Source organism: Penaeus vannamei, unplaced genomic scaffold (assembly GCF_042767895.1).
Source record: "Penaeus vannamei isolate JL-2024 unplaced genomic scaffold, ASM4276789v1 unanchor5349, whole genome shotgun sequence".
NCBI lineage: Eukaryota > Metazoa > Arthropoda > Malacostraca > Decapoda > Penaeidae > Penaeus > Penaeus vannamei.
Genome location: NW_027218327.1, coordinates 42,501 through 53,865, shown reverse-complemented (window position 1 = coordinate 53,865; position 11,365 = coordinate 42,501). Strand labels below are relative to the sequence as shown.

At 35.6% G+C, this 11,365-nt stretch overlaps 1 protein-coding gene across 1 annotated transcript in view; it reads right to left on the bottom strand.

The window, feature by feature from the left end:
* Nucleotides 1–11,365, bottom strand: part of LOC113818142 (collagen alpha-2(IV) chain) — a gene marked incomplete at both ends in the record, with an annotated part of 26,386 nt that continues 15,021 nt past the window's right edge. The window contains 5 exon segments of the mRNA XM_070120478.1: nucleotides 1–136; nucleotides 2,436–2,622; nucleotides 5,631–5,725; nucleotides 8,278–8,470; nucleotides 10,864–11,028. Of these exon segments, the coding sequence (XP_069976579.1) occupies nucleotides 1–136; nucleotides 2,436–2,622; nucleotides 5,631–5,725; nucleotides 8,278–8,470; nucleotides 10,864–11,028 (776 nt within the window).

Genomic DNA, 11,365 nt, shown 5'->3' with positions numbered 1-11,365 from the left:
TAGCCAATCGCCCCTGGGGGACCGCGCAACCCAGGGGGCCCAGGGAGACCCTCGGGGCCCGCTTCACCCTTGACGCCCTTCTCGCACTCGCCGCACTCGCAGTCCAGCCCGCGGTCGCCCTTCTCTCCGTTGCGGCCTGTGGGGAGAGGGGGGGAAATAGGGTGAGTTTAGGGTGAAATAGGGTGAAATGGGGTGACTTTTGGGTGGAATTGGGTGAAATAGGGTGAGTTTAGGGTGAAATTGGGTGAGTTTTGGGTGAAATTGGGTGACTTTTGGGTGGAATGGGGTGACTTTTGGGTGGGATTGGGTGAAATAGGGTGAAAAAGGGTGAGTTTAGGGTGAAATTGGGTGAAATTGGGTGAAGTAGGGTGAGTTTAGGGTGAAATAGGGTGAGTTTGGGGTGAAATAGGGTGAGTTTAGCGTGGAATTGGGTGAAATAGGGTGAGTTTACGGTGAATTTAGGTGACTTTTGTGTGGGATTGGGTGAAATAGGGTGTTTAGGGTGAGTTTAGGGTGAAATAGGGTGAGTTTGGGATGAAATAGGGTGAGTTTAGGGTGGAATCAATCATTTAGGGGTTAAGGGTGACTTAGGGTGAAATAAGTCAATTAGGATTAATTAAGGGTGACTTTAGGGTTGAAAAAGGGTGTTTTAAGATGAAAGAAGATTTAGGGTAAAAAAGTAGGAATTTTTGGTCAAATGTGATTGAAGAAAAAATAAAATGAAATTGACTACAAAAATAGAAAAAAAAATCATTGTGTATATTCATATATTTCTTAAGAATCATAAATTAATAGATAAAAAATTATTTAAAATATCTACGTTGAAATATGAGTATATGTACATATCTATATCTATCTATCTATTTATTTCTCTGTCTATTTGTCTCTTTCTCTCTCTGTCTGTCTGTCTGTCTCTCTATCTATCTATTCTATAAATCCACTTTCTCTCTCTCTCTCTCTCTCTCTCTCTCTCTCTCTCTCTCTCTCTCTCCTTTTCTTTCTCTCTATTCCTATCTATTCATCTATACATCCATTTGTCTATCTTTTATCTATATCATCAATCTATTTATCTCTCTCTCTCTCTCTCTCTCTCTCTCTCTCTCTCTCTCTCTCTCCATCTATCTATCTATCTCCTTCTCTCTATCTCTCTCTCTCTCTCCTTCTCTATCAATTTACCTCTATCTATCTATCTATCTATCTATTCTATACATCCACTTTCTCTCTCTCCCTCTCCCCTTCTCTATCTCTCCCTCTCTCTCCTTCTCTCTATCTATTTATCTCTCTCTATCTCCTTCTCTATTTCTCCCTCTCTCTCCTTCTCTATCTATCTTTCTCTCTATTTATTTATCTCTGTCTATCTCCTTCTCTATTTCTCCCTCTCTCTCCTTCTCTGTCTTTCTCTCTATCTATTTATCTCTCTCTCTATCTCCTTCTCTATCTATCTTTCTCTCTACCTATTTATCTCTCTCTATCTCCTTCTCTATTTCTCCCTCTCTCTCCTTCTCTGTCTTTCTCTCTATCTATTTATCTCTCTCTCTATCTCCTTCTCTATCTATCTTTCTCTCTACCTATTTATCTTTCACTATCTCCTTCTCTATTTATCCCTCTCTCTCCTTCTCTGTCTTTCTCTCTATCTATTTATCTCTCTCTCTATCTCCTTCTGTATCTATCTTTCTCTCTACCTATTTATCTCTCTCTATATATATATTTATCTCTCTCTCTATCTCTATCTATCTCCTTCTCTCTATCTATCTCTATCTATCTCCTTCTCTCTATCTCTCTCTCTCTCTCCTTCTCTATCAATTTACCTCTATCTATCTAACTATCTATCTATTCTATACATTCACTTTCTCTCTCTCCCTCTCCCCTTCTCTATCTCTCCCTCTCTCTCCTTCTCTCTACCTATTTATCTTTCACTATCTCCTTCTCTATTTCTCCCTCTCTCTCCTTCTCTATCAATCTTTCTCTCTATCTATTTATCTCTCTCTATCTCCTTCTCTATTCCCCCTTCTCTCTCCTTCTCTGTCTTTCTCTCTATCTATTTATCTCTCTCTCTATCTCCTTCTGTATATATCTTTCTCTCTACCTATTTATCTCTCCCTCTCTCCTCTCTCTCTCCTTCTCTATCTATCTTTCTCTCTATCTATTTATCTCTATCTCCTTCTCTATTTCTCCCTCTCTCTCCTTCTCTGTCTTTCTCTCTATCTATTTATCTCTCTCTCTATCTCCTTCTCTATCTATCTTTCTCTCTACCTATTTATCTCTCTCTCTATCTCCTTCTCTATCTATCTTTCTCTCTACCTATTTATCTCTCTCTCTCTATCTATCTATCTATCCTTTTCCCCTTCTCTATCTTTCTCTTTATCTATTTATCTCTCTCCTTCTCTCTCTATCTATCTATTCATCCTTTTTTCAAAGACTTTGCATCTCCTCACCAGGAATTCCGTCCAGTCCAGGTGTTCCAGGAATGCCCGGAGCTCCCACATCTCCCGGATCTCCTGGTGACCCTGGGATGCCGTCAATGCTGTCTCCTGGGATGCCTCGAGGACCTATAGGACCCGGAGGACCTCTTGCTCCGGGCGTGCCGTCGAGTCCCGGTCTTCCGTCGCGTCCGGGCGTGCCCTGGAAGGTGTGGGAGCGGGTTTTGAAATGGGTTTGGAAAGGGGAGAGGAAGTTTGTTTGAGTTTCCCCTGCGTTTTGGAAAATAGAAAATGGTGGTATTTTTTGGGGTAGACTAAAGTAAATTAGTTTTTTTTTTGGGGGGGGGAGGAAGTTTGTTTGAGTTTCCCCTGCGTTTTGGAAAATAGAAAATGGTGGTATTTTTGGGGTAGACTAATGTAAATTAAAGTTTTTTTTTTTGGGGGGGGGGGAGGAAGTTTGTTTGAGTTTCCCCTGCGTTTTAGAAAATAGAAAATGGTGGTATTTTTAGGGTAGACTAAAGTAAATTAAAGGTTTTTTTGGGAAGGGGTAGTTTGCTTAAGTTTCCCCTGCGTTTTGAATAGAAAATGGTGATATTTTTTGGGTAGACTAATGTAAATTAAAGATTTTGGGGGGGAAAGTTTTTTGGGGAAGGGGTAGTTTGCTTAAGTGTCCCCTACCTTTTGAATAGAAAATGGTGATATTTTTTGGGTAAACTTAAGTAAATTAAGTTTGTTTTTTTTGTGAAGGGGTAGTTTGCTTAAGGATCCCCTACCTTATTGAATAGAAAATGGTGATATTTTTCGGTTAGATTAAAGTAGATTAAAGTTTTTTTGTGAAGGGGAAGTTTGCTTGAGTTTCCCCTCCCTTTTTAATAGAAAATGGTGGTACTTTTTGGGTAGACTAAATTTAACTATTTAAAAAAAAAATTGGAGAGAAGGATTAGTTGACTAAACCAATTCTAAAGAAAATGAAAAAAACACAACAAAAATACCACAACCATAAATACGAAAATTATAACCACAGCCACAACCATTATGAAAGTAACAGCTACAACACTAAGCCAAATGTAAAGATACAACAAAATGCTACAACAGGCAACAATCACAACACAGCTACAAAAACCTATAACCACAATCTACAACTGACAACCAACCCTACACCTTACAACACATAACTACAACGACAACTACAACACCTACAACCTCCCTACAGACAACCAAAATCCACTAGCATAATCTACAACCTACAGCCACAACCATCACCTTATAACCACAACCTTCACTTACAACTCCTACAACCACAATCTACAACCTACAACTTCTCTACCAACAACCTATAAGAGATACACCACAACCACAATCTACAATGTACAACCTACATCCACAACCATAATCTTCAACCAACAACCTCTTTACCTACACTATACCACAACCTGCAACCAGAACCTGCAACCTTTAACCTCTCTACCTACAACCACTACTTACATACCACAACCTACTTTTCTACCATCATACCACAACCTACAATCTACCTCTCTATCTACAACTACAACCTCTCTACCCATCACAACCTACAATCTACCTCTCTACCCATCACAACCTACAATCTACCTCTCTACCCATACTTCTCTACCCACCACAACCACAACCCACAATCTACAACCTACAACCTCTCTACCCACCACAACCACAACCTACAATCTCTCTACCCACCACAACCACAACCTATAATCTACAGCCTAACCTACAACCTCTCTACCCACCACAACCACAAACTACAATCTACAACCTACAACCTCTCTACCCACCACAACCTACAATCTACCTCTCTATCAGCCACAATCTACAACCTCTCTACCTACAACCACAACTACAACCTATAACCTCTCTACCCACCACAACCACAACCTACAACCTCTTTACCTACAACCACAATCAAAAACCTACAATCTACAACCTACAACCTCTCTACAAAACAGCCACAACCTACAACCTGCAACCTCTCTACCTACAACCACAATAAAAAACCTACAATCTACAACCTACAACCTCTCTACAAAACAGCCACAACCTACAACCTGCAACCTCTCTACCTACAACCAAAATAAAAAAAACCTACAATCTACAACCTACAACCTCTCTACCTACAACCAAAATAAAAACCTACAACTAGAACCTCTCTAAATACAACCAAAATCAAAAACCTCTTTACCTACAACCAAAAAAAAAAAACTACAACCTCTTTACCTACAACCAAAATAAAAAAACCTACAACCTCTCTAATTACAACCAAAATCAAAAACCTACAACCTCTTTACCTACAACCAAAATAAAAAAACACAACTAGAACCTCTCTAAATACAACCAAAAAAAAACACAACTAGAACCTGGCTAGTTACAACCAAAATAAAAAACCTACAACCAAAATAAAAAAAACCTACAACCTCTTTACCTACAACCAAAATAAAAAAAACTACAACCTCTTTACCTACAACCAAAACAAATAAAAAACCTACAACCTCTCTACCTACAACCACAACCAACAACCTACAACCAAAATAAAAAAACCTACAACCTCTTTACCTACAACCAAAAAAAAAAACCTACAACCTCTCTACCTACAACCACAACCAACAACCTACAACCTCTCTACCTACAACCACAACCAACAACCTACAACCTCTCTACCTACAACCACAACCAACAACCTACAACCAAAATAAAAAAACCTACAACCTCTTTACCTACAACCAAAAAAAAAAACCTACAACCTCTCTACCTACAACCACAACCAACAACCTACAACCTCTCTACCTACAACCACAACCAACAACCTACAACCTCTCTACCTACAACCACAACCAACAACCTACAACCAAAATAAAAAAACCTACAACCTCTTTACCTACAACCAAAAAAAAAACCTACAACCTCTCTACCTACAACCACAACCAACAACCTACAACCTCTCTACCTACAACCACAACCAACAACCTACAACCTCTCTACCTACAACCACAACCAACAACCTACAACCAAAATAAAAAAACCTACAACCTCTTTACCTACAACCAAAAAAAAAACCTACAACCTCTCTACCTACAACCACAACCAACAACCTACAACCTCTCTACCTACAACCACAACCAACAACCTACAACCAAAAAAAAACTACAACCTCTCTACCTACAACCACAACCAACAACCTACCGGAATGGCGAATCCTTTGTCTCCCTTGGGTCCTGGCAGGCCGGACACGCCCCTTTCTCCTGGTAACCCTGGGGGGCCCTCAGCACCCGGGGCCCCTGTGAGAGAGAGAGAAAAAAAAGATTAATTACGTTGAATTAATTAATTAATTAATGAGAGAGAGAGAGAGAGAGAGAGAGAGAGAGAGAGAGAGAGAGAGAGAGAGAGAGAGAGAGAGAGAGAGAGAGAGAGAGAGAGAGAGAAAGAGAGAGAAAAAAAGATTAATTACATTTAATTAATTAATGCTTAATTAATTATGTTTATCTAACTGTTTATGAGAGAGAGAGAAAAAAAAATATTAATTACGTTTAATTAATTAATACTTAATTAATTATGTTTATCTAACTGTTTATGAGAGAGAGAGAGAGAGAGAGAGAGAGAGAGAGAGAGAGAGAGAGAGAGAGAGAGAGAGAGAGAGAGAGAGAGAGAGAGAGAGAGAGAGAGAGAAGGATTATGTTAAATTGATTATGTTTATTCAATTATGTTTATCTAACTGTTTATTCAATTATGTTTATCTAACTGTTTATTCAATTATGTTTATCTATTTATTCAATTATGTTTATCTAACTGTTTATTCAATTATGTTTATCTATTTATTCAATTATGTTTATCTAACTGTTTATTCAATTATGTTTATCTAACTGTTTATTCAATTATGTTTATCTAACTGTTTATTCAATTATGTTTATCTATTTATTCAATTATGTTTATCTAACTGTTTATTCAATTATGTTTATCTGTTTATTCAATTATGTTTATCTAACTGTTTATTCAAATATGTTTATCTAACTGTTTATTCAATTATGTTTATCTAACTGTTTATATAATTGTATTTATTTGCTTTTTGTATTTAATAATGTTTTTTTAATTGTGCTTATTTAACTGTGTTTATATAATTGTTTATTTGTGTTTCTTTAATTGTTTATTTGTGTTTATTTAATTGTATTTATCTAATTATGTTTATTTAATTATGTTCATCTAATTGTGCTTATTCAATTATGTTTAATCAATTGTTTATTTATATATGTTTAATTAATTGTTTATGTAATCGTGTTTATTTAATTGTGTGTATTTGATTTTTTAAAATTATGTTTATTTAAATGAGTTTATTTGAGTTTTTTTATTATGTTCATCTAATTATGTTTAATTAATTGTGATATTCTATTAGATTTCATTATGTTATTTTAATTAGACATTTTTGTTATCTTAAGCTGATTCATTCATATTGTTTTAATTATATTTGCTTAATCATACTTATTTAATTATGTTATCTCAATTATTTTATCTTAATTTGATCTGTTTTATTGTTTATTCAATAAGGGTAATTCCATTATGTTTATCTAATTTTCTTTCATTATGTTTAAGAAACAGAAATTAATTATATCTACTTATAATTAGATAATTATATTCATCTACTCATTTATTTAATCAAATGTAAGAAAAAACAGATAATGATTAATAATAATAATTAATTATAATTATATTATATATAATTAAATTAATTATATAATAATAATTAATTAATAATTAATAATAATAATTAGAATGATAAAATAATTTCACTTCGTATCATACATACATTAAATTATAAAAGAAATATAAGAAAAACAAATAATTATGCATATATAATTATAATTTTAATATATTTTAAGTTATATAATCTAATTCTATCTAAGAAATAAAATTATTCTTCATTTTGATATCCATTTGACTGATTATCTTTATTTATTTATTTATTTATTATTATTATCTTTATTGTATTTGACTGAATTAAATGTACATTAAATTAGAGAAAAAATCTAAAATGACAATTATATTTGATCATAATTGTATATATAGATAAAGAAATAAAGAGATAAAGAGAGAGAGAGAGAGAGAGAGAGAGAGAGAGAGAGAGAGAGAGAGAGAGAGAGAGAGAGAGAGAGAGAGAGAGAGAGAGAGAGAGAGAGAGAGAGAAAGAGAGAGAGAGAGAAATAGACAGATAGAGATAGAGGGAGATACAAACAAAGAGACAGACAGACAGACACACAAACAGACAGCTAGACAGACAGAGATATAGGGAGAGAAACAACAACTTAAAAGACAGACAGACAGACAAACAGACAGACAGACAGACAGGCAGAGATAGAGGGGGATACAAATAGATAGACAGCCAGAGATAGAAGGAGAGAAACTGACAGAAAGAGATAAAGAGAGGGAAACAGACATATAGAGAGGCACACAGACAAAGATAAAGGGAGAGAAAAAGACAGCTAAACAGACAAACAGACAGACATACCAGAGATAAGATAAAGAGAGAGAAAAAGACAGACAGACAGACAGATAGAAAGATAGACAAAGATAAAGGGAGAGAGAGAGAGAGAGAGAGAGAGAGAGAGAGAGAGAGAGAGAGAGAGAGAGAGAGAGAGAGAGAGAGAGAGAGAGAGAGAGAGAGAGAGAGAGAGAGAGAAAGAGAAAGAGAAAGAGAGAAAGAGAGAAGAAAGAGAAAGAGAGAGAAAGAGAAAGAGAAAGAGAAAGAGAGAGAGAAAATGAGAAAGAGAAAGACAGAAACAGAAACAGAGACAGACATAACAGACATAACAGACATAACAGACAGACAGACGCAACAGACCTGGCCTTCCTCCATCTCCCTTGGCCCCCTTTGGCCCAGGTGCTCCCTCTCGCCCGGGGTTCCCAGTCTGACCGGGACCCCCTGGTACCCCCGGGGGACCCCTGCCCCCGGGGAGGCCATCTACTCCATCCCTTCCCTTGGGTCCGGGGGGTCCCTGGGGTCCCGGGGGGCCGGGGGGGCCTTGTTCGCCGCCCTGGGGGAATGGGGGAGAGGGGGGGATTAAGAGAAATTGATAAGGTCTTGATAATAGATGATAAATGATAATAATTGATAATGAATGATAATATATGATAATAAATAAGAATAATTTATAAAAAAAATCATGATAATAGATGATAAATGATAATAATTGATAATGAATGATCATATATGATAATAAATAAGAATAATTTATAATTAATCATGATAATAGATGATAAATGATAATAATTGATAATAAATAAATGATAATAATTGATAATAAATAAATGATAATAATTGATAATAAATAAATGATAATAATTGATAATAAATAAATGATAATAATTGATAATTAGTGTTGATTGAAAGTCTTGATAATAAATGATAAATGATAATAACTGATAATGAATGATAATATATGATAATAAATAAGAATAATTTATAATTAATCATGATAATAGATGATAAATTATAGTAAATGATAATAAATAAATGATAATAATTGATAATTAGTGTTGATTGAAAGTCTTGATAATAAATGATAAATGATAATAATTGATAATGAATGATAACATATGATAATAAATAAGAATAATTTATAATAATTGCTAATGAATGATAATATATGATAATAAATAAGAATAATTTATAATAAATATGATAATAAATGATAAGAATTGATAATAAATAAGAATAATTTATAATAAATCATGATAATAAATGATAAGAATGGATAATAAATAAAAATAAACTGTATCAAATCTAGATAATAATTGATAATAAATAAGAATGAATTATATTAAATCTTGATAATAATTGATATTAAATAAGAAAAAATTATAATAGATATTCATATAAATTATTATCAAAATGTTGATAAAAGAATTATAAGAAAATATTGAAAATAAATGATAATAAATAAGAATAAATCTTGATAATAATTGATAACAAATAAGAAAAAATATTATTGGAATAAATATTTTTTTTAAATGTTGCTAGAAAAGAAAATATAAACATAAGACTGAATAAAAAAAAAATGTTGATAATATTTAGATAAAATTAATTAAATCAGAATAAAATAAAATTTTGATAAAAAAATGTTGATAAATATTGATTAAAAAAATTGATTAAAAGATATTGATTAAATTTTGATAAAAAGGGTGGACAGAAAAGACCTTGAAATCCTTTAAAACCCTAAGACTTCACTTAGAAAACTTTAAAACCTCCCTAAAATAACAAAAACTTCCCCTAGAACCCTAAAATCCCCTTAAAATCTAAACTTCCCTTTCAACCCTAAACTTCCCCTAAACCCTAACTTCCCCTAAAACCCTAAACTCCCCTTAAAACCTAAACTTCCCTTTCAACCCTAAACTTCCCCTAAAACCCTAAACTCCCCTTAAAACCTAAACTTCCCTTTCAACCCTAAACTTCCCCTAAAACCCTAAACTCCCCTTAAAACCCTGTGAACTTCCCTTTACACCTAAACTTCCCCTAAAACCCTGAACTTCCCTTAAAACCCTAAACTTCCCTTAAAACCCTCTTAAACCCTTTAAAAAATCTACAAAAAAATCCCCTAAAATGCTAAACTTCCCCTAAAACCCTAAACTTCCCTTAAAACCCTAAATATCTCTAAAACCCTAAACTTCCCTTAAAACACTCTTAAACCCATTAAACATTCTCCAAAATACTTCCCCTAAAACCCTAAACTTCCCTTAAAACCCTAAATTTCTCTAAAACCCTAAACTTCCCTTAAAACACTCTTAAACCCTTTTAACATTCTCCAAAATACTTCCCCTAAAGCCCTAAACTTCCCTTAAAACCCTGAACTTCCCCTAAAGCCCTAAACTTACCCTAAAGCCCTAAACTTCCCTTAAAACCCTCTTAAACCCTTTAAAATTCTACAAAAAAATCCCGAAAACCCTAAACTTCCCCTAAAACCCTTCAAAACCCTTTAAAAATCTACAAAAAAAATCCCTAAAATCCTAAACTTCCCTGAAAACCCTAAACTTCCCTTGAAATACTAAACTTCCCCTAAAACCCTAAACTCTCCTTAAAATCCTAAACTTGCCTTAAAACCCACATAAACCCCTTAAAAATCTACAAAAAGTTCCCTAAAACCCTAAACTTCCCCTTAATACCCTTCAAACCCTACACTTCCCCTTAAAACCCTTAAAACCCTTCAAAACCCTAAACTTCCCCTTAAAACCCTTCAAAAAACTTTCCCTAAAACCATAAACTACCCTTAAAACCCTAAACTTCCCCTTAAAACCCTTCAAAACCCTAAACTTCCCCTTAAAACCCTTCAAAAAACTTTCCCTAAAACCATAAACTTCCCTTAAAACCCTAAACTTCCCCTTAAAACCCTTAAAAACCCTTAAAAACCCTTCAAAACCCTAAGCCACTCACCACGGAGGGGCCGGGCGGTCCTCTGTCTCCTGGCGTGCCGTCTCTCCCCGGGTAGCCAGCGGTGCCCTTTTCTCCCTTAAGACCCGGGAGGCCGTCCAAGCCGTCAGGTCCGCGGTCTCCCTTAAATCCGTTGGGTCCTGGGGGTCCAGCGACGCCTTCTCGACCCTGGGGGGAGGGATTAGGAGGGGGGGGGAAGGGAGAGGGGGGGGGGAAGAGAGGTGGGTAGGAGTAGAAGGGAAAGGGGTAGGGAGTGGGGAGGGGGGGGGGGAAGGAAGGGGGGGGGAAGGGAGGGGGTAGGGAGTGGAGGAGGGAAAGGGAGAGGGAGAGGGAGAGGGGGAAAAGGGGTAGGGAAAGGAGAGGGAGGAGAGGGGGAAAGGGGAGGGAGAGGGAAAGGGAGAGAGGGATAGGGGGGAAGGGAGGGAAGGAGGGAAAGGGGGTAGGGAGAGGGAAAGGTGGTAGGGAAAGGGGTAGGGAAAGGGGGGAGAGGGAAAGGGAGAGGGAG